This window comes from Grampus griseus (assembly GCF_964374135.1).
Source record: "Grampus griseus genome assembly, chromosome: 8".
NCBI classification, from domain to species: Eukaryota; Metazoa; Chordata; class Mammalia; order Artiodactyla; family Delphinidae; genus Grampus; species Grampus griseus.
In genome coordinates, this window is record NC_139002.1 from 110,182,892 (window position 1) to 110,204,833 (window position 21,942).

Sequence of the window (21,942 nt, forward strand, 5' to 3'; positions counted from 1 at the left end):
AGGCACAAATGTCAAGTGATGTAAACATCCTGGGAATTTCTTAATAAAGTCATTCCGTGCATCTGCCAGTTCTCTCAGGGGTTCCACCAACAGCGAGAGAAGGAGCCACAGGAGGCACCGCCATCCTGCCCAGGTGGTCCCTGGGGTCAGGTGGCTCCCTGGTCAGGTGGTCCTAGGTCCTGGCAAACCTCGGCTCATGCTATCCCTGCCCTGCAGCAGGGGCTGGGGGCCTGCTCTGCCCGCAGGTCCAGTCCTGCGTTCTCCCTGGCAACGCCCTTCGCACTGCTCCCTGTTCTCAGGCATTTTAACCTCCTGCCGCCACCAAGGAAGACACCTACCCACTGTGCCATCAGCCCAACTACATCAATGCGAGCCAGCTTCCCAGCTGAAGACGAGACCCACTGCAGGGGACTGCCAGATTGCTGTGCTAGGGAGTTTCACCCCCAGTGTTCACAGCCCCAGGTGGCCAGCGCGGTTAAGACAGCAACTTCAACAAGGCCGTTTTATAACAGCAATCCCTGTCACGAGAGAGGGGACACGCGGGGCCGCTCGAACGTCAGCGTTCTCACCAGATCCGTCTTCCAGGTGCCCCTCCTCGTCGTCGCCATCACTGTGCTCAGTGCACGTGTCGTCCTCAGAGCCCCCACTGTGGGCATCACTGCTGTCTTCTAGATGGACAGGTAAACACAGGCCCGGGGGGCAGCGTCATGGCTGAGGCAGGTTGGAAGATGCACAGAGGTGTTCAGAGGACACCTGCCCACAGGGCGCCCAGCGCTGCCCCCAGGGATGGGGGGGTGGGGCCGCATGGGGACGTGGGGAGGGAAAAGCAGCATCTTTTGCTCAATTTACATCTGTATTGATTGCATTAAAAATAAACACCAAACAATGTGCCGCTTGTGCACTTGAAAAGCAAAGCATGAACACTTGCTCCCCAGCTCCGTGTGGAGCGGCGGGAGGGCGGCTCACCAGCATCGCTGGTCAGGGCGGCAGGACGGAGTCTCGGGTGGCCATCGGGCCCCGGGCTTCGGTCCACAAGCTCGTCCAGGCTGTCGTCATCCATTGCTGGACATTGGAGTTCAGCTCTGAAAGAAACCAGGGTCAAGTAATTTCCCGCTGTCCCAAACGTTACGTAAAGCTCCCTGCCGAGAGCAATAGTCACTCTCTACACGTCACGTCCTGGTGACACGTGTCCACCCGTAGCACAGGAGATATAATACGCTCAAAACTGTGCATACACACAAAAGAGACTGGCTCCTATCTACAGAGCCACGTTCAAAGTCAGATCCCAATTTATAACGAACCTAACTGAGCCTCAGACTGGCCACCTTCTTGTTCAGTCAGGCACCTACCACACCTCAACACTCCCCAGGTACCACGAGGCCAGGCTTGAAGGAAATGGCTTATCACAAGCTGAGGCAAAGCAGCGCTTTCAATGGGGGATGGTCACCAGAAGGCCCCGGTGCCAAGCAGGGCCCTCTCCCTGCACTCCCCTGGCACCTCCCTCTCAGCCCTGGCTGGCCAGCCCAGGCTCCACGCACCTCACTATAGCTGGGAGGCCAAGGTACCAGCTGACGTTCCTCTGACCTCGCCCCAGTGCATCCACAGGGCACCGCCAAGTCACCTGACTGCCCGGGGGCAGCACGGGGCCACAAGGAGCAGAGGTCAGGTTCTGCCTCTTGGCTGCCAAGTCCACCTGCTCTTGGGCTCCTGATCTCCAAGTGGGGATGCCTGTCGTGCCTACTCTGCAAGGCCACTGCCAGGATAACACAGAAGATCTAGACCAATGACCTCACAGACATAGTGGGACACAATTACCCTCCCACACCAGGGCCTCTGACTTTGGTCTCCAAATAAGGGCTCCTTTCCCATCAGTGCTACTCACTTCCCAAGTGACCCCGAGAGGAAACACCTCAATGACACACAGTGAGGAAACACTGCCCCCATCCAGGTGGCACAGTGTGCTTCCAACCAAGTCCAGTCTACATGGTCAAAGGAAAGGGGTCACAGGAAAGACCGGAAGGCAGAGGCACAAAGCAAGAACCAGGCGCAGGGGGTTAGGCTGACAGCAGCGTGCCCAGAAGCCAGGAAAGGCTCTCATTCCTGGATCCTACATGCAGGCTTCTCTCCCGTGGGCTGTGGGCCACACACTGTGTATGACACATGCATCACAGAAACAAGGGAACGGGCTGTCACTACCACCATTGTACAGATGCTCCCAAAGAATGATGCCCTGATGGGGCTGAGGCCAGGTTCAGACCCCAGAACGCCTCACTTCCCATACAAAGTCCGATTCTGGGACGATGCTTTCTAAAATAGTGAGGGCATGTTAATGTCATGAAACTGCCACATGATGCTTCTACTGCAAGCAGGCAACTGAAATTTTTAACCCCTGAAAGCCACCACCTTTCTTCTACCTAACATGCCAAGGTTAAGAAAATCAGCAACAGTCCTACTCAACTTAAGGGTCTGCACCCCACTTCTTGGTGAGTCAGCAACACAGCAGGGACCTTCCCTGTCCTGTACCCACGTCCTGACCATGTCTTCTGCTGGAGACGCACAGACCATGGTGCCACTGTCCGTCCACCTTTCCCCTGAGCATGATGGCTGCAGCCCATTGCAGGTAAGAAGACCTATTATCCTCTGGCTATAGCTGTCATTCTGGGACACCTGCTCTCATACTTACCCTGCCCCTACTGTGTGCAGCACGGGTCCTGCCCTGGAGAAGCACAGCCTATGAAGGAGGTAAATACTCACACCCAGGAACCTACCGAGGAAAAAAATCAGAAAATGTAACCCCCCAAAGAGACGACAGAGCACAGCCAGGGACAGTTCACACGCAAAAGGTCAAAAGCACAAACAAATAACCCCTGGCCTCTCCCTTGGTGACTGAGACCTAGGCCTGCCTGCCAGGGGCAGTGGCAGGGCCTGGCTCAGAGAGCTGTAGGAGGTCAGTGCGGCCACGATGGGGTCTGGCTTGCCTGAGACACCAACTCCGGAATCAGGATGACTGACTCCCCGTGTCCCTGCACCTGTGGGGATCAGTCCCGAGAGCCCTGTGCTTCTCCATCACAGCTGCGAGGAGAACCTCCAGGCCTCCCGACAGCCCTCCCTTCCTGCATCATCGTACACAGTAACTTCTGGCAGCGCCCAGGGAAAAGAGCCGGCTAGCCTCTGAAGGTGCTTTCCAGGGCAAGCGCTGTGCGACCACGAAGGAAGAGACCACCGTTAGCAAGCCCCGGCCCCCCCCCTTCCTCTGTAAGGAACCCTGCACTCAGAACACTGTGCGAGTGGGACCCTGGCTTAGCACCTACTGGCCCCACCAGCAGCCCCAGCTCAGACACGCCTGCTCAGATCCACCATCCCCACCTCTGCTCATATGTCCCAGACCAATGGCCAGGAAGCCCTTTCTGCGGGAAAGCCCACAGCCCCCCGGCTGCTGGCCGCCTTCGGCAGCGCCCGCAGCACTGTGGTGCTCCTGCCGAGCCTTCAGATTTAAGGGAACCTGGGGAAAAATTTAAACCAGAAAGAGTATTTCCCTCTCTTTTCAAATTCAGGGACTCAAAGCACCTGCAATCCCAACCATCACTAAGGAACCAAAAGACCTTCCGGTATGGTCACCGGCAGCTATGCCAGGACCAGAACCTGACTGCCCATCACCAGGCCCTGAGCAAGCCTGCCCGGTCCAACGTCTCATACGGGGCCAACTCTCAACTTTCATTCATCGTCTGCCACAGAGGATACAAGACCTCGAAACTGTAAACTGCAACGGAAGTAAAAAAGCTAGGGCCCAGCAAGGTCTTGGCAGGGTTGAGACAGACACCAAGAGTCCATGCTGGGAGGCTGCTAAGAGAACCAAAGCCAGGCTGGCCCTGTCACGGCCTTGCCACCAGCCTAGCGCAAAAAAAGGAACCAGCTGTTGTCATTCTGACACAACATTCTTCTCCTAAGAAAAAATACTGAGTGGTCCAGGGAGAGGGAAGGTGTGCTATGTCCCAAGTCAAACCTCACTTCAGCCTCAGGTTCTGTCCAAGTGACCACTGGCCAAAATGTGGCTCACAGGCTGACTACCATCTTGCTGCTGCTGCAGAAACAAGATAAGTATATAAAAGCCAAAGCTGACAAGAATGTAAAACAATCCTTGTTATTAAAAAAAAAAACATGGGCCAGGAATCAGGGCTAGGGTTAACACAGTGCCCTGGCTCCGCACTCATGAGCTGTGTGACGTTGGCAAGTTACTTAACCTCTACGGGCTCCATTCTATGTATGTAAAACAGGAAGGCCAATACCTAGTCCCGAAAAACTGCTGTGAAGACTACGTGACTTAAAGTACGGGAAACCATCCCGTCAACCAAACAGGCCTGTCGAAACACTGGCGAAGCCAATGAAAGCAAAGACGACCAGGAGCTGGAAACGAGTTAGCAAACGGTCACACTTCGCTCTAGGAAGTCGCCCCCCCGGAAACCCGCCTGCAAGCCCGGGGCCTCCCAGCCTCTGCGCGAGGCCTCCCGCGCCCGCAGGCGCTCACCGCCGCCCGCCAGCCCGGGGCCAGTGCGGCGCAGGCCTCGCACCGCTGGGCAGGCCGCAGACAAAGCGCGAGGCGCCCGGGGCGGCCCTCCGGTCAGGGCGCAACAGACACCCGGGAAGCTGCGGCCCAGCACGTACCCGGAACCTCGCGCCCCGCCGGCCGCTACCGGGCGCTCGCCGCCACTGCCGCAGCCGCCGCCCGAACGAGAACCACGACTAGGCCCGAACAACGCCAACAACAACAACAACAACAACAACAACAACAACAACAACGCCGCCGCCGCCGCCGCCGCCGCCGCCGCCGCCGCCGCCGCGCGCTCCTCGACCCGGAAGTGCATGGAGCCGGCTTCCGGGGTCCTTCCACCCCGCCCTTGGCGGGAACCACTGGGACCAGGGAGGGGAAGAAAGGCCTGAGGTGGAAGAGAGAGCCGCTCCCTGAGCTTGGGGATCTCGAGGCTTTGGAAACACTGTTTAATGCGTTATCACAGTCCAAAGAGACAAGCTGCTTGGAAGAACTTGAGGTTTCTAAGTTCCTGCCTTTGGGCTGTTATGGGACTGCCCCTCCGTCGGGAAGCTGGCACAGTCCGACCCTCCGCCCGTCGCCCAGGGCGAATGGGAGCGGAAGCCTGGCACACCTAGGGTCCCGCCCCCAGCCAGGGTCCCGCCCCGTGCGATGGCCCCGCCCCCAACCCAGGTCCGGCTCCACGCGGCGCCCCCGCCCCGCCCTCCCGCCACCCCCCTCCCATCCCTCAGATGTCAAGCGTGAGCTGCGGAGAGCCGTGCCGGGACGGCCTGGTGGCGCTCCAGGGACGAGCAGCTTTGTGCCGTCCGTTCACTCCGACCAAACACTGATGGACCCTCTGCTCGGGCTCCGCCAGGCGCTGAGCACAGCGAGGACGATTCCCCAGTCCCGTGTCCCATCTTGTCCAGACACAATAAACAATGAACGTTGCGAATCACTGCGCCGCGTGGTGTGTGAGAAGCTGATTCGTGCTCTGATAAAAAGGGCAGAGTCCGGGGCTCCGGAGGCAGGAGGACTGGCCAGTGGTAGTTAGCGGGTGAGACGTGATGGCGGAGGGAGCAGCCGTGGGGAGAGCTCGGAGAAGCTGCCGGGACCACAGAAGGGAGGCCCGCGAAGTGGGCCCGGGCGGGGAGCGGCACGGGAGGGTCCTGAGCAGGGTGACAGGCGCTGGCTGATAGGATCCCCCGGGCGGCAGCGGGTGAACAGAATGGAGCAGCGGGGGCGGGCCCGGGGGACCAGTGGGGAGGCCTCTTTGGCCAACCCCCCTTCAGGGACCCCCGTGGTGCCGGCTGGGGTGGGGCAGCGTAGGTGCGGGAAGCGATCCGCTCCTGGTAGATTATGAAGACAGAAGCGAGGGGGGCGCGGTTGTTGAGGAGTTGGATGTGAGATGCCAGGTAAAAGGGGAAACCAGGAAGGGTTCCTGGAAGCCAGGGGAAGAAGGCGCATCCAGGAGGACGCCTGTGTGGAGCGAGGTGGGAGTCACCGGTGACCCGGAGGATAGCAGCGCTGGGGGGCGGGGCAGCTGGAGGCGGTTTAACGAGAAGGCGAGCTGAGTGACGGCCGGCGAGCACCAAGCGGGAAACAAAAGTGGAGGCAGCTGGGAAGAAGGCCACCGAGAGAAGGTTGTTTTGTTTTTTCTTTTTACGAGGGGAGAAATAACCCGCGTGCTTACAGGATCCGGAAAGGACTTTGCAGAAAGGAAGAATGGATGGTGCCAGAGAGGTGAGGGACTCTGGAGGGAATCTTCTCTGTGGGCGTGTGTGTGTGTGTGTGTGTGTGTGTGTGTGTGTGTGGCGCTGGCACAGCATAGTACCTCTTGGGTGTCACCCAGGCCAGGTACCCAAATCCGGACACTTTAGCTCTCAGCGTAAGTATGGATCTTGTGACCTCGGAAGAGTTTCTCAATCCCTCTGTGCCTCGTTGGCTATAAAATAGTGATGTGGAGGGCTGGATGGGTGGGGTCCAGCATGCTAAACACCCTGCACCAGACACCTTCCCCTCCCTCTCAGCTTGGTCTCAGCCAGTGTCGGCCCTTCTGCACACACATGCCTACCTGCCAAAGACCACTAGATATGAGGACACCGCCCAGCAGAGGATCCCAAATCTGTGTGGGTGGGAGCACGCCACTAAAGCTCCTGGGAAGGAATTGGACAAGCAGCTTGGAGCCCCCTTGGAGCGGGATCAGCCCCTCCTACCCTCATCTGCAGCTGCTCTTGGGGCCTGCTGGAAGATTGTCATAATAAACACATGCAGGGCTTCCCTGGTGGCGCAGTGGTTAAGAATCCGCCTGCCAATGCAGGGGACACGGGTTCAAGCCCTGGTCTGGGAAGATCCCACATGCCGCGGAGCAACTAAGTCCATGCACCACAACTACTGAGCCCGCGTGCCACAACTACTGAAGCCTGCACGCCTAGAGGCCATGCTCCGCAACAAGAGAAGCCACCGCAATGAGAAGACCGCACACCGCAACGAAGAGTAACCCCCACTCGCCACAACTAGAGAAAGCACGCACGCAGCAACGAAGACCCAACACAGCCAAAAACAAATAAATAAAAAAAGAGAGAGAGAGAGAAAAACCTGTACCTTGCAGCCCTCACTGGGCCATGGTGCATGCTGGCACACCCTACTCCTGCCCCTCGCAGGCCCAGGCAGGCCCAGACACAGGATGCATGCTCCTCTCCTCGTGTGCACAGGAGGGTGGAGCTGGACAGGGAGCTCCCTTGGTTCTGTCCAGCCCAGGTCAGCCCCGTCCCCTGCCATCAGTCCTGCACAAACACACAGGGCCAGAGCCGGGGAAAGGAAACAGGCAGGGCTGTGATCCCTAACTTAGGAAGGCAGGTGTATCAGTGTCCTAGGGCAGCCACAACAAATGACCACAGACTGGGAGGCTTAAAACCACAAATTTCTTCTCTCACAGTCCAGGAGGCCAGAAGTCCAAAATCTAGGTTGACAGCTGTGCTTTCTCTGAAATCTGTAGAGGGAATCCTTTGTTTCCGCTTCTGGTTTTTGGTCCTTCAGTCTTCCGTGGCTTATGGCAGCATCACCCCAATCTCTGCCTCGGTCTTCGTATGGCCTTCCTCCCTGTGTGCCTGTACCTTTCTTAAAAGCACACTTGTCTTTGGATTTAGGACCCACTCAGATAATCCAGGATGACCTCATCAAGCTGCAAAGACCCTTTTTCCAAGTAAGGTAACATTCACAGGGTCTAGGCATTTGGATGTAACATAACTTTTTGAGGTACCACCATTCAGTACACTTCAGAGGGTGATAAAGGGTGCATTTGGAACCAGCAGGACTGAGGGGGCACTGCTGGAGGTCGTTCCAGCAGGGCAAGGCAGGAACTGGGAGTCACCCTGATTTCTGGCCTGTCCCTGTCCCCGAATCCCAGACTTCTCCCCTCCAAACCTCTGCCTGTCTGCCCGCCCCAATCACGCCCAGTCCTGAAGGTGCAGGCCCTGCCCACAGGGGGCCACACCCAACACCCTGCACTTGAACTTCTATACTCAGGCTTCATGCTCCCAAGGTCCCAGGCAGGGTCAGATGTCTCCCTGGAGGCCCACACTCGGCCACCTGGGCAACACTTTTGAAGGAAGAAATGAAATGACCAAGATGGTGGGAAGGGTGCAGGAGGGGCCCACACTGGTTTTGTGGCAACTGGTGGGCTCCAGCCCAGGCTTATGTGGGCTCCGGGGAGGACAAGAGTGGGGTAGTGAGCTGGGGGGCAGGAGGGCTGCAGGAGAGCAGCCAGGGTGGCTGATGCTGGGGAGGTACTGTCCCTGGGCCAAGTCGGGGGCAGAGGGGCCCTTTGTAGCTGCCTGGAGCAGGGAGAATGGGGTCCTCCAGGGAGGGCCAGGCTCTGAGGCAGGTGCCAGAGACTCTGGTTGACTTGAGGGAGGTGGGCAAACGGGAGAGTTCTTGCTTACTTTGGAGGGGACACAAAGGTCTTAAGAGGACCTTAACCCTAACCCTAACTCTCCAGACTGGATGGTGGAGAACAGGAGGGGCTCGGGCACCTCTCTGCCTGATTAGTGGTCCGGATGACCCATGATTCTGCCTCAGGGAGGCTGCGAGGGGAGTGTGAAGAGAAGGGGCCGGGGCCACGACTCCCCTGGCTGCCACCTTGGGGCTACACCAGAAATGGATGACTCCAGGTCTGAAACGCTCCGTTCCCTTGGTTTCTACAATTTTCAATGCCCGGACAGGACAGGTCAGAGGACGGGGGCAAGCTGCCGAGGGCCCTGCGCTCCGTGCCGTGGCCCCTCCGGACAGGAGTGACCAGGAGTCCCCAGGGCCGGCCCGCGGGGGTCGCGGGTCAAACCAGGCAGAAGCGGAGCCCCCTCAACGCCAGCCAGGCCGCCCCGGAGTGGGTGCAGGAGGCGCAGCCAGTAGGTGGTCGCGAGGGCACGGGCCGGCTTACGTGTGCCGGAGCCCGGCCTTCCCGGGGAGGGGCCCGGCTCGCGCGGGCCGGGGGTGCTGAAGCGCCCGGGCTGTTCCACCGCCGGGGCCGGCGTGGGTAGCGCCTCGGGTCGTACCAACCGCACCGGCCGGCGGGGGAGCTGCCCCGGGCGCCAGGCGGCGACGCGGCGCCCGCTGGCCCCGCCCGGCAGGTGGCGGCCCCGCCCAGAGGCCGACGTGCGGAGAGGAACGCGCCGGCCGCGCCCGCGAGGCGCCGCGCGACGGTGGGCGTGGCGTCCCGTCCCCGGCTCTCACACAGTGGCTGCGGCGCGGCAGGGCGGGCCCGGCTCGGCCGGCCATTGGCTGCGGGACCTGTACATTTGCATACGGGCCGGGCGCGGAGCGCGGAGCCGGCGGGGGCGCGAGGGGGCCGCGGCCGCCGCCGAAGTTGGGCAGAAAGCCGGCGACGGCCCCGTGCCGGGGTCGCAGGTGACGCGCGAGGGGTCCCAGGCCAGCGGGCGGGAGCTCGGACCGGGCAAGGGCAGCGGGATCGGACAGCCAAGTTGGAGGGGAGGGAAGGGTCGGGGGCTCGGGACGACCCTTCCGCCCGCACGGCGGTCCCTCCAGGCGCAGGGCAGCCACTGCCCACCGCACACTGCGCTGCTCCGGACCCACTGTGCGTGTGACAGCGGCTGATCTGTCTCTGGGCTGCGCGACCGCCCCGTCCCCTCTGTGACCCTGCAGGGCAGGGGACGGCCACATCGGGTCAGAGGGCGCGCGCCAAGGCGGGTGGTGGGCAAAGGCGCCCCGTGGACTGGGTGTGCTTTTCTGCGACCAGCAGTGGGCTGAGGGAAAACGGGGGGCATTCAGGGAACTTCGCTGTCCTCCGCACGAGGAGGCTCAGGTTGGACCAGATGCCCTCTTGGAGGGAACTCTCTTTCCCTTGTGTGTCTCAGGGTGTCAGGATGTGCAGGGTTCCTGGGACGGCCTTCCCGATGTCGCCAAGCTTAAGGCAGTCCTGGGCAGGCACGGGTGCCGGGGTTCGAGCCTTGGACGTTGGAACAAGGACCTCCAGAACCAGCCTCTTGAGGGCTACCTCTGAGGACTTCCTTGAGGACAGTGGTGACAGATTTGACTTTTCTGTGCACTCTGCCACTTCAGCGAGGCCGCTAAGGGAGGCGGGGCTCTGAAGACCCTTTTGTGGCACCCCTGACACACCCTCCCAGGGGCGGGGGCTCCTGGAGGCCCGCTTTCCTGTTAGGGATTCTTGAGTTCACCGTGAAAATCCTATGGTTGTGGGGCCGGCCCAGAGCAGCCTCTGGGCCTGCAGACGCCAGGAGGCCAGCAGCAGGCTCTGTCCCCTCTCCCAGGTGGTGGGGGCTGATGGCTGGGGCAGCCTGGGGGGAGGTAGGCTTAGTCGGGGCCTTGTGTGGACTCGGACTCCCCTTTGGAGGGACTCTGTCCTAACTGATGGTCGATGTGGTGTGCTGAGTGTCACACCCAGCAGGCTTGGCAGGGCCAGGTTCTGCAGGTGGCAGGGAGGCTGTTGGTGGCTTTGGGGCTGCGAACCAGCAGAGCTGATTTGCTGCCACTGGGTGATGACTTACTCTGGGCAGCCGTCTGTGAACCCTGGTGTTCTCAGCCAGCCCTGGAGGGCCCTGCTGTGCGGGGCGGGGGCCAAGCAGGAACTCTGAGGCCAGTCGGGGCACCAGTGCCTTCCCCCCACCCAGGCTGGCCCTGCGGAGCGACAGTGAGGATAGCTGCCTGGTGCTCACAGCAGGCAGGGCCCTGCCCTGCCGTCCACTGGTTTGATGGGAGCCGGGCCTTTCCTCGCCTCAGCACACTTCACATCATTGTTGTCAAAGTACAGTTTAAAACTCAAAAGTAAACTTTTCAGCAACTCAAGGATTTGCTTAGTGATCTGAAGCACTTCTGGCAACTTTCGGGGGGTGTGGAATTTTGTTCTCCTGGAACAGCCTCAGAGGAAGGTTCTGCCTGAGGACCCTCTCTGAGCTGGAGAAGAGGGCTGTCAGCATCCTCAGAGGCAGCCTCAGGCCAGGGGCAGGTCCCTGCCAGTGACTTCAGAAGGAACGGGTGTTCCCTGAAAACAGACACGGAGACCAGGGGGCTTAAGTATGCCCAGTTCTGTGTCTGCCGCCCTTTGGGGAGTGGGGAAGCCCACGACACTAGGAAGGGCATGGGCTGGTCCTCCCCTTTCCCCTGTGTGTGTAGGGTGGTCCCTGGATAGCACCTGGCCTTGCCCTCTGCTGGCCTACGTGCTCAGCTTGGGAGATGACGCCGTGCTAAGGCTCAGGGCTGGTGCCCAGCGGCCCATCCAATCCTCTGGAGCACAGGTGGGGGCTACAGATGAAGGGAGCAGGCCCCTCGGACAGTCCCCAGTCCTCCCACCCAGGGCAAGGCCTTACTGGCCCGTGCACTCCAGGCTGCACCCTGTGTGGCCTGTGCTTGGCCCTATCTGGAGTCACAGGTCAGGCAGGCGTGTGGACAGGTGAGGGGATGGGCTGGGGGCTCCACAGAGGAAGCCAGGGCCAGATCCCTTTTGCCACCAGGCCCGTGCAGCCACTCCCATCCCTGCTGCAGCTCAGGCAGGAAGTACCGGCTCCTGGTTACTCCCATGAGCTGTGCGCTTGGTGGTTTCCTTGCTCCTTGCACTCAGGACTTCACGTCCCCTACTGTCGGCCCCAAAGGAAGTGGGGAATGCCAGGCCCGGCTCAGGGGCCACCCCAGAAGAAGGCTGAGTCCATCCCAAAGTTGCCCGCCCCCAAACTAAGCACGAAGACCCCTGTGATCTAGGCTGTCCCGTCCCCTGTTCCTCAATACACGTGGCTGCACCCAAGCCTCAGAACCCCCCAGGTTCTGACCGGCAGAGCTCTCCCATCCCAGCCACAGCTCTCTGAGCTGGGAGCCTGTGGCCCAGCCCAGGACCAGGGCTGTGATTTGGACCTCGCCCTGCCCCAATTTCAAGGCTGCAGGCATGCAGCTGAGGCTTCATGCCCACCTGGGGAGTGGAGGTGGGAGGCACACCCTCCAGGGGCCAGCAAAGCTCCCTGGGCCTCGCAGACCCAGGAGTCCCCACAAGCTCTGAGACTCAGGAAACCTGATGGACGGGTCTGGCGTGTCCTTGAGTCCTCATATCCAGGAGCCACCCCAGAGCGGGCAGCGCTTTCTGCTGCTGGTGGGGAGCAGGCCAGAGAGGGAAGCCAGGTGGGGGAGGGGTCCAGACAAACCCAGGTCAGTGCTGAGGCTGCTTCAGGCACCCAGCACCACTCCAACCCCAGGCTCAGGTTGCCAAGGAGAGAAACACCCCCCCCAACCACCACCACCACCACCTCCTCCTCCACCACCACCACCACCACCACCACCACCACCACCACCACCACCACCACCACCACCACCACCACCACCACCACCACCACCACCACCACCACCACCACCACCCCCGCACAGCAACAGGGAAGGGCCACCCCCCCAGGGGGTGGGTGGACACAGCAGCCTGAAATGTGAGCCCCTGGGAGCTCCGGCTTTAGACCAACTGATGACTGGTCCCTGGGAAGCCCCCATCTCAGGATCTTTGGCTGCTGCCAGCCCCAGGCAGCTCAGGGGACTACGCAGGGACCCCACAGACCCTGCCCATTGCAGCCTTGGGACACACTTAAGCCACGTGGGGCAGTTTATTGAGGTTTTAGTGTCGGGGTAGGAAGGCAGCACACACACGTGTGTGCGCGCACCTGCACACACACGGACGTGGGGAAGGATGCCTCCCACACGCAAGCGCATACCTACAGGCTGAACACAGGGTGGTCCGTGCACCTCTCTTCCCCAGCAAGGAGCTGTGGCCTTTGGGGCCTAGTGATTTCTGGGCTGGCCATGCCCCGTGCTTCTCCAGGGGTCTGCACAGATTTGACAAGGACTAGAGCAAGAGTCCTCAGCCTTCCCCTGCCCACTGCAGCAGAAACCCTAGGGCTCCGAGGAGTCCCATCTCAGACCCAGGGTACCAGGGCTTCCCACTGCATGGTGGAAGGAGTCCTCTGTGACCCCGAGCTTGCCTTCTGTCATCCAGGCTGGGCTGGCCTTGGCTGCCCTTGCTCATGTCATCAGAGCCCAGGGCTGGGCTGGCACTGGACGTCCACTCTGGGGCGAGAGCTGCTACCTCCAGGAGTTCTGCCTCATGGGGGTGACTGTGGGGAAGACATGGGCTGAGAGGGCTGCGGGGGACACAGAAGGACCTCATCCCACCCAGAGTGGGGGAGACAGACATACTCTCTGGGCTCAGGCTGGACACCAGGGCTGGACTCGGGGGGGCTCCCAGCAGGGGCTCTTCTCTGGACGGAGGCAGAAGATCCTGTGGGAAGAGCGGGTCAGCATGGAGCTGGGCTGGGCCTCCCGCCAACCTGGCCACCCTCCAGAACCGCTCTGACCTGCGTGCCAGGGGGAGCCCCGTCCGGCCGTGGGGACGGGGACAGTGCAGCCCCCGTCTGCCGGATGAACTGCTGCAGGTTACACTGACGCAGCTCCCGGTTCAGCTCCTCCAGCTCCTGGGCCTGGGCCTAGGGCACACGGGACCCTCAGAGGCACACGGGACCCTCAGAGGCGCACGGCCGTGGAGCCGCACGGCCTCATGCTCTCCCTCGTCTGATCCTGAGACCAACACCCAAATCCACCCTGCGATGGAGGAACTGGCAGGGGTGCGGGGTCCAGCGGGCTCACCTGCAGGGCGTGCTCAGCAGCCTCCAGAGCCCTGCCCACCAGGGCAAGGCTGCCCTGCACCTCCACACTCTGCCGCTCCTGGGCGGCCAGGTCCTGGCGCAGGCGTTCTGCGACAGACGCTGTGGGTGAGGGGGGCCCAGGGGCCTCTGCGGCCATAAGTAACTCGGCCTCCAGGGCGCGGGTCTGGGCGTCCAGGGCCTGCAGCCGAGCGGCATGCTCAGCCGTGGCCGCGCTCAGCGCCTGCAGGCGGGCCTGCCCCTCGTGCTCCCGGGCCTGCTCCCGCCGCAGCTCCTGCTCCCAGAAGGCCTCCTGGCCCAGCTCCGCTGCGTTCCTGCGCACCCTTCGCTCCAAGTCCTGCAGGTCTGCGCAGCAGCCCGGCATTGGTGCTACGGGACCCACAGGCTCGGGGGGTACGGGGTCGGGGGCCAGCCCAGGGAACCCCAGGCTGAAGGCCAGCGCTTTGCAGGGCTCACGGTCCAGTGCTGGTCGAGGCTTTGGGGGAAGGCTAGCTCGGATTGGGCAGCGCTCAGGGGGAGGGCAGCTGTCTGAGGAGGGCCTCCCAGCGAGGCTGGGTCCTGTCCGCCTCAGGACAAACTGGACATCGCTGGCAAACTGTCCACAGGTCGCCTGCGCACCCACGGGACACTCCTGGGGTAGCAGCTGCCGTTCCTTCTCTCTGAGACGCTGCACAAGCACGAAGCGGCCTGTCTGGCCTGGAGTAGGGGGGGAGGGGTCAGTCAGTCCACATCCCTTACCGTCTGTCCACCTGGCTTGTGCAGTTGGGGGCAGGCAAGAGGGATCAGCAGCAGCCCCACCCTCCTCGGGGCACCCCAGGTGCACCTGCTGGGCCCATCCGTGCTTCAGGGGACTCACCTATCGCTTGGGCCAGTGCGATGACCACTTCCTGACAGGTGGTCTGCTCTGAAACCCCACAGACCACACGCTGGATGCCATCCACCCACACCTTCAGCTCCATGGCCGCCAGCCCTGAGAGCATCCCTGTCCTGCAGGGAGGGTGAAGGCCACAGGGTCAGGCTCTGCCTGGCCCCAACACAGCCTGGCCCCGCTCTTCCTCCTTGAGGCCTGCCCCTCACCCCCTGAACTGGCTCAGGACTGCTGCCCCTCAGCGTCTGCTGCCCAGCCCCACCTGCAGGCCGCGCATTCCTGGGGGTGGGGTAGCAAAGACCAGTGCCCCCCAAAGGGGGAACCAGTGTGCCCTCCCGCAGCGCTCGGAGGCTTCCCCACTTCCCAGCCTGCTCTCGCCCCGCCCCACTCCCGGAACAAGGCAAATCATTAACCAGACCCAGCCACCTGGCTCGGAGGGTACAGCCCCTCCCGCGGGGCGTCCGCCCGCAGACCTCGGCCCTCCAGACCCACCGCACCCGGCACGGGCGGCCCCTCCCCACTCCCGCCCGTCCCCGCGATCGCCGCGAGGCCGCTGTCCCCGCCCGGGGCGGGTGCAGGTGCGGCGCGGCCCCCACGCCGGCCTGGCTTGCGCCCCTCCGTCGGAATCGCCGTCCGGGGCCGCTCCCTGCGCTCTGGAAGTTCCGGGACCCGGCGCAGCTCACCTGGACGCTCGCCTGCCTCCGGAATCCGGACGCGAACTGGCTGCTGCCAGGCGCCGGGCGCCGCCGCAACCTGCCGCCTACAGCGCCGCGGGAGCGCCCCGGCCCGCCACCCCATTGGCCCACGGCCGGAGAGCCCCGCCCCACACACTTCCATTGGCTCCGCGGCGCGCACTGCCCGCCCCATGCCAACGCCCATTAGCCACCTACTCTGAGCCTCGCCCCTGGCCCTCCCCATTGGCTCCCCGCCCGTCCCGCCCCCGGCGGCGCCCAGGTGTGGGCGGGGCTCCGGGGAGCAGCGGGGCGGACAGAGCCCGGGTCCACGCACGCCCCAAGCCCGAAAGCAACACGGAAGCGCGTCCCAGACCGCGGTCGCAGGCGGCGCGTGGGGCAGGTGCCTGGCCGCGCTCCACGATTGACTTCCGCAGAAGCCGCCCAGTCTGAGGAGCCTCCTGCCTAGGGAGGGGGCGCCGGCCTGGGACCCCACGAGCCCGGCCTGCGCCTAGCGGAGCCGCGGAGCCAGAACCGCCCCTCCCCCGGCCTGATGGGCCCGCGTCGGAACGCACAGGGGTCGGGGGCTCTTAGCGGGAGGCAGTGGAGCTGGTTGCCCGCTGCACCTCTCTGGCTGCTGCCGGGCTGACAATCCTGGTGGGTGAGGGGGCCACCCAGAGGTTGCCTGGGACAAAGGCCCTGGACTCTTTGAGGTTCCTTCCCCCCACCCTTTCCTGCCCTCAGTGGGGCCCAATGCCTGCCCAAGCTGTGGACACGCTCCTGCACCAGGCCAGTCCTGCTCTCCTGCCAGGAGACCCCAAGCCAGCGCAGCAGCCAGGGCCCCTCGTAGCCTCAATGCTATCTGTGTGGCCCAGCGGCAAGGGCATCCAGAGGCTGTACTCGCCCAATCAGACGGCCACGGGCGGGGGTGGGGGGTGGTGTCCTCCCTCCCACCACAAGCCCTACCAAGAGCAAAAGCTGAAAGTCTGAATGAATGAATGGTGAAGGAATGAAGGTGGGGTGGGGGTGGGGCAAATACTGGAGGGCGTGAGTCTAATGGGTCAGGTCTGGGGCCTCACTTTTGTCCAGAGGCGCGGGTGAGGGGACCATTGTCATCGTTATATAAGTGTCCCCAGGCCTCCCTGCAGTTGCTCAGTGGTGGAGGTGGATGGGGGAAGGGGAAGGGGAGGCTTCTCTCTCGGTCAGGTAAATGGGCACCGGCCGCTATGGGCACAGAGGCCGTAGGAGGAACTCAGGAGGGGTTCCACTGCTGGTTAGAGCTCAGCAAGCCCCTCCGCCAGGTTCTCCGAGCTCTCACCTGCCTCTGCCTCCTCCCCAGTCAGCTCAGGCCCCAGTGAGGGCCACATTTTCACAAAGGCCGTCCTGCTGGCCTGTGGACACACTCACAGGGCAGCAATGCCACCAATACCCACTGATCACCATGGTCAGGCTGGGGAGGGACGGTGGGAACCTGCCCCAGGGTCGGTTGGAGGTGTTGGGCTGCGCTGGGGACCATGGCAGACCCTACTGGTCACTCTGTGTCCTCTGGGCCTGCGGAGGTTAGCTGGGCTGTAGCTCAGCCTCTCACAGCTTCTCCTTCAGGCTGGACAAGGAGGGGGCCCAGGGTCCACTCAGGGCCCTGGTCTGGGGTCTCCCTGGAGACTCCTGGTAACAAACGGCCCCTCCCCTTCTGGGTGCTGGTATCCATGGCAACACTGTAGAGCCTTTCTCTCCCCAGGCCTGCTTGGATTTCAGGCCTCAGGTGAGCGTTGGCGGGAGGGCCCTGGGTCTGAGGGCGACAGGGACATCACCGGCAAAGGACTAGCACCTTTGGGGACACTTGCACTAGGCTGGGGGGCAGGATTACAGCTCCTGGAGGGCAAGGGTGACAGGGGGGAGATGACAAGGAATGTGTGAACACCCAAGTGACATGGTGCCAGGGGTGGGGGTGACCTGCTGCCCTGGCCTGGTGAGAAACACGCAGGTGTGGACACCCACGTGACTGGCAGTGTGCTGTCCTGTGGGGCAGACACACACACACACACACACCCCTTCTTGGAGAGTGACGCCCTGTGAGCCAGCGGTACCACCTTGGGGCTGCCATACACACGCACGTGCGCTGGCCATGTAAGGAGAGCCCTGCAGGGGTGCCCACACACGGGACGCAGGGCAGCCCTACCATCCTTCCTCTGAGCTCCCTCAACATCAAGAATGGACCCTGAGTCTTGTCAGGAGGCTGAAGATGCCGAGGAAAAGGCTTTCCCATCCCTGGTGGACCGAGAACTGGTCAGCGGCCACGTGGGGCCCCCAGCCAGCGCCTCTCCTGACTGTGGGGCTCCCGCATGCCCTCAGGACACCAAGCCCAGCTCCACCAGGATGGTCTCCTCTGTCAACCCGCAGTAAGGAGGGGAGGGGGGAGGTCAGCCGCTTGGGCCAGGCCAGCCAGAGAGCAGGGCCTGATCAAGTGGAAGGAGCGCTGGCCTTTCAGGTCTGCCCCGGAGTCTCTGGACCCCCGCACTCTGCGGCTGCTGTGGAGGCAGCGAGAACTGGAGATCCAGGCCCTGCGGTGGGCGATCGAGAACCACCGGGAGGCCCGACACTGCCGTATCCTGCAGGAAGTGGCTGGGCTTCCAGCTGAGAGGTCAGCAGCATATACTGCTGGTCCCCCGCCTGCCCAGTCCCCGTGCTGACCCTAACTCCGAGTTCATGTCTGACTCCAAAGTCCACTGCCAAGATCGCAGCCCTGACCCTGGCCCTGATCTTCGCCTCTAGCCCCTGTCCTTACCTGGTCCTGATCCCCCACCCCAGCCCTGAAGAAGTTAATATACTGTAAAGCCACCCAGACCCTAATCCCGAACATGTCTGTGGGTGCTGAACCCAACCTGGACGCCACCTCCAGCCCAGACCTCTTCAGGGCCTGACCTGGCCTGGCCCAGTTGCACTCTGTGCCCTCAGGCCCCTAATGACAGTGAAGAGGAGCCCCTCCTTCTCTCCTTGGCTGCCGACCCAGAGGTGGGGGCTGCTGAGATTGCCCTTTCCCCCAGGAGCTCGTGCAGCCGGAAGCTCTTGCAAAACCAGGTCCAAAAGCTGACTCTGGAGTTGGAAGAGCAGAAGGGACAGGCCCAGCTGGTGAGGGGCAGGTGGGATCAGGGAGTGGGGTGCGGACGGGGGGCGGAGGGGGCAGGCAGGGGTTGGCCTTGGCCGGCAGGGTCTGCAGAAGGCCCCGCCCTCCCCGAACAGGAGAAGGCACACCTGGAGGAGCGGCTGCTGCAGACCAGAAACACGCTGCGGCAGCTGGAGGCAGAGTTGCAGGCCTTGCAGAAGTCCTGCCTCCTGCAGCTGGCCCGCTCCTCCTGGGTGGGCCGCATGCTGCGGTCTTCCACGGGCAGTGTGGAGGTGAGTCTGGCCTCTGGGCACCCCCGCCCCCCAAGTCCGCCCTCCTCGGTCTTCCCTCCGACAGCTAGCATGTCCCCTTGAGACTGGCGCTTCCGCCGCGGGTCCCTGGGCTGCCTGGGAGGCCTGCCCCCCTCAGGCTGCCTCTGGAACTAGGACCAAGGCCTGGGGCAGGGAGGAGCTACAAGCCCTGTAGTCCCTGACACCTGATACTTAGCAAGTGTGTGCCTCAGGCACTGGGGAGGTCAGAGGGGAGAGTGACCTTGGGCAGAGGGGAGCGCTTCCCCCCAGCCTGCTGCCCCTTGTGCAGGTGGTGACGGCAGAGACCCTGATGGACCCCAGTGACCTCTCTGAGAACGATCGGCCCCCCACTGCTGGGGAGGTAAGCGAGGCCCTCCAGGTGTGTTCTTGGCTCTGCAGTCCTGCGGGAGGGTCAGGTCATGTGCTTCTTGCTCCCTGGCCAGGGTTTCCGGCTGGAGAATGTGGACTGGAACAGCGTCGCCCACCGGTACCCCAACCTCTTCACCAACCTCGAGTGCAGCTCAGATCAACAGTAACTGCACTGGGTGGGGACTCCCTAGGGGGGAGGGGAGGGGAGGGCTTGCCTTGGTTGGTATGGACCAAACTCCAAGTTCCACCCCTTAGTGTCCCTGGACAGGTCACTTAGAAGGGAAAGGGCTCTGGGGCCATCTCTGTCCAGCCATGAGCCCTTTGCCCAGGCTGGATCCTAGGGACTGGGGCCACAACTTGGTGTGCCCTGCCCTCCTTATGGAGGCTGGATGGGGGCAGGGCTGGGGTCCACGAGCTGAAGCCACGGGCAGCGAGCTGATCTTGGCCTGCAGGCACCCCTGGGCCCCGCCGCTCCCGGAGCTCCCACCAGCCACACAGCCTGACCAGTGGAACTCAGAGCTGTACTGCCGGCAGAGTGAGCATCGTCTCAAGAGCATCGAGTGGAGCTCCCTGCCCCTGGTGGGCACCAGCAGCTCTGGGGGTGCCGACTCTGAGTCCAGCAGCTGCCTGCTGGCTGCACGTTACCATATGCAGAAAGTGACAGGGGACCCTCTCCAGGCGCCAGGCCACATTGCTGAGCAGAAGGGGGCACAGAGCCTCTGCGGGGACAGTCGAGCAACGTGGGAAGGTGGAGTGGGCGGGGCTCCCCTGGTTTCTCCCCCTCCCACCCCCGCGGGACTGTGATCTCTGCCCAAAGTCCTACAGGGTGTCCCCCACCCTCTGGGCTTTCACAGTAGCCCAGTTTGAGGCAGTTGGGGCCTTTCCAGCCACATCCCTAGGGGTTAAGGTGGTCTTGGAGGACGGCTGCCACCGCCTTTGCGCTCTGGCCTGAATCCACATCCCCCCACGCCCCAGCAAGTACTGCCAGGCGCTCCTCTGCTTCGCGCAGCCTCCTGGGTCCAGCCGTCTCCCCTTTCTGCGATCCGACCCTCACCTCATTGCTGCTCCTCTCCCACGTGGAGCCTCAGGGCGCAGTGGGCCAGGTCTGGCCTCACCGGAGATGTCCCCAGTGGACCCTCCATATTGGGGTTCCCCTCCTGGACAGGCCGCCTCTCCCTGGATCTCCGGAAAACCCACTCGGACAGGCAGGGCAAGAATGGCCAGGAGCCTGAGTCCCGTGCGGATCCCCACCCCCGGCATTACGGGCGCTGTCCAAGGTGAGGACGGGAGGCAGCCCCGAGCGCAAGGGCGGGAGCAGGTCTCCTAGCGGGACCACGGTGGGAGGGGCCCGAACGTCTCGGCACAGCTCCCCTGCCCGCGCTCCCGCCCCAGCCCCACGGGCTCCTGCCTGAAGATCATGGCGGTGAGCCACCGCCGGGGGTTCGTGCGCATCCTCAACCAGTCGCTGGAGGAGACGGCCGACCTGGGTGGCTTCGTGCTGCAGCAGCTGGTGCGCGACTTCCCCGTGTGCATGTACCGCTTCCCGCCCAGCACGCTGCTGGAGCCAAGGCAACACATCACGGTGCGCCCTGCTCCCCGCGCCCCTCGCGGCCCCGCCCCGGCCCCCCCGCCGCCGGCCCCTCACCCCTCACTGGCCGCCGACGCCGTCCCCAGGTGTGGGGCGAGGCGCCCAGCAGCACCAAGCGGCAGCCACCCTTCTCCTTGGGCCAGGAGCCCGTCCACTTCCACTCCAGCCGGGGCTGCGTGACCCTCCTCCTGAACCCCCAAGGCGAGGTCAGTGCGGGTCCCAGCGGGGGTGGTGGGAAGGGCGGGCTTTGCGGGGTGGAGGTGACCACCGTGTCCCCCACGGCCCCGCAGGTCCTCAGCGAGCACCAGGCCGCTCACTGCGTGACCCCCGTGTGCAGGATCTTCGCCGACAACACCGACTTGTCCATCGACCGTTTCCCGCTCTCAGAGGCCCGGCCCGGTGCCGACCTCGCGGAGCGGCAGCCCCTGCCTCGACCCCCGCGCAAGGGTCGGGTGCAGGAGGCCCGGGCCGGGCGCCGGAGGCCGGGGTGAGAACCTCGGGTCCCCCAGTCCGTACCTTCTCCCCAGGCCCAGACTCGACAAAGACCCCAGACCCCCTACTAGGACTGTCCCCCACCTCCCCAGGGCCCGCCCTTGCCAGGACCACCCGCCAGCTATTCAGGACACCCCTCAGGTCCTCCACCTCCCCTGGCCCCGTCCCCTCCGGAACCACCCCTTCCCGCGGACAGGCTCTGTCTCTCACGACCCCCCTCACCGCCCTTCCCCCCAGGACGCGGGTTCAGTTGCCCCGCCTGAGCACCAGAAAGCTCCTCCGCCAGCGAGAGGTGCCAGGGCGGCCCGAGGGCGCCGCCGAGACCCACCCAGAGCTCCTGCCCGCCAGCCCCATCCCCGTCCCCGGTGAGTGCGCAGCAGGGAGGGACGTGGAGGGAGGGGCGGACAGCGAGAAGGGGGCGGCCGGCCGACCCCACACCCTCATTGTCCCGCGCAGAGGCCGCGCTGGGCCTCGAGGACTGCCAGGCTAGGAAGGAACACAAGGTCCGGGTGAGTGCTGGCGCGGGCGTCCGGGCAGCCCCCGCCCCGCCCCGGCCCCGCCCCCGCCCTGCCCCGGCCCCGCCCTGCGGCCACTCAGGCTCCGCCCCCCCAGGTGGGCCGGAAGAGCGTGGACCGCGGCTGTCCGATGGTGGCGCTGTCGGTGCAGAGCACGGCCGAGAGCAGGTTCGGCTTCCGCTTCCTCAGCTGCCCGCCCATCACCGCGGACTCGCGCTGGCCGGTGTAGGGCCGGGCGGGGCGGCGGCAGCGGCGCCTGTGCTCCCGCGTCTCCACGACGGTGGCTGCGGGGCGGGGCGGGGAGAAAACGCCGGAGGCAGGCGGTGCCAGCTGCATAGT

At 63.6% G+C, this 21,942-nt stretch overlaps 3 protein-coding genes across 8 annotated transcripts in view; 1 reads left to right on the plus strand and 2 right to left on the minus strand.

Annotated features, from left to right (window-relative positions):
* The window catches only part of PHRF1 (PHD and ring finger domains 1), a 28,096-nt gene extending 23,328 nt beyond the window's left edge, over positions 1-4,768 (minus strand). For 2 of the 6 annotated variants that reach the window (XM_082659240.1, XM_082659239.1), the window contains exons 1-3: positions 2,684-2,760; positions 967-1,082; positions 570-668 (exon numbers count right to left, since the gene is read on the minus strand). In XM_082659240.1, coding sequence (XP_082515366.1) covers positions 570-668; positions 967-1,060 — 193 coding nt within the window. In that variant the 5' untranslated portion in view covers positions 1,061-1,082; positions 2,684-2,760. Of the gene's footprint in view, positions 1-569; positions 669-966; positions 1,083-1,538; positions 1,641-2,683; positions 2,765-4,662 lie in introns of those variants that run through there. The other 4 variants (XM_082659241.1, XM_082659236.1, XM_082659238.1 and 1 more) reach the window with 4 other exon arrangements.
* Positions 4,769-12,631: 7,863 nt separating this feature from the next.
* On the minus strand, positions 12,632-15,294 carry RASSF7 (Ras association domain family member 7). Its single transcript, XM_082660723.1, has 6 exons — positions 15,238-15,294; positions 14,543-14,673; positions 13,670-14,382; positions 13,381-13,509; positions 13,223-13,304; positions 12,632-13,140 (listed from the first exon to the last, which is right to left on the minus strand). The coding sequence occupies exons 2-6, from the start codon at positions 14,664-14,666 to the stop codon at positions 13,109-13,111; spliced, it is 1,080 nt and encodes a 359-aa protein (XP_082516849.1). The 5' UTR covers positions 14,667-14,673; positions 15,238-15,294; the 3' UTR covers positions 12,632-13,108.
* Positions 15,295-17,433: 2,139 nt separating this feature from the next.
* On the plus strand, positions 17,434-21,884 carry LMNTD2 (lamin tail domain containing 2). Its single transcript, XM_082660152.1, has 14 exons — positions 17,434-17,624; positions 17,714-17,866; positions 18,270-18,354; positions 18,466-18,621; positions 18,929-19,000; positions 19,083-19,171; positions 19,461-19,665; positions 19,984-20,285; positions 20,401-20,590; positions 20,683-20,802; positions 20,887-21,083; positions 21,326-21,453; positions 21,545-21,597; positions 21,701-21,884. Exons 1-14 carry the CDS (start codon positions 17,437-17,439, stop codon positions 21,830-21,832), a joined length of 2,070 nt encoding a protein of 689 aa, XP_082516278.1. The 5' UTR covers positions 17,434-17,436; the 3' UTR covers positions 21,833-21,884.
* Positions 21,885-21,942: the final 58 nt, after the last annotated feature.

What these genes read in the sequence shown, in the direction of transcription:
- RASSF7 (XM_082660723.1), bottom strand. Translation starts at nt 14,666, where the DNA reads ATGCTCTCAGGGCTGGCGGCCATGGAGCTGAAGGTGTGGGTGGATGGC. An exon ending in CTGCTGAGCACGCCCTGCAG is followed by an intron (nt 13,510 to 13,669) that starts GTGAGCCCGCTG and finishes CGTGTGCCCTAG; the next exon opens with GCCCAGGCCCAGGAGCTGGA. An exon ending in GTCCAGCCTGAGCCCAGAGA is followed by an intron (nt 13,141 to 13,222) that starts GTATGTCTGTCT and finishes TCTTCCCCACAG; the next exon opens with TCACCCCCATGAGGCAGAAC.
- LMNTD2 (XM_082660152.1), top strand. Translation starts at nt 17,437, where the DNA reads ATGGACCCTGAGTCTTGTCAGGAGGCTGAAGATGCCGAGGAAAAGGCT. An exon ending in GTCTCCTCTGTCAACCCGCA is followed by an intron (nt 17,625 to 17,713) that starts GTAAGGAGGGGA and finishes CTGGCCTTTCAG; the next exon opens with GTCTGCCCCGGAGTCTCTGG. An exon ending in TCCTGAACCCCCAAGGCGAG is followed by an intron (nt 20,803 to 20,886) that starts GTCAGTGCGGGT and finishes ACGGCCCCGCAG; the next exon opens with GTCCTCAGCGAGCACCAGGC.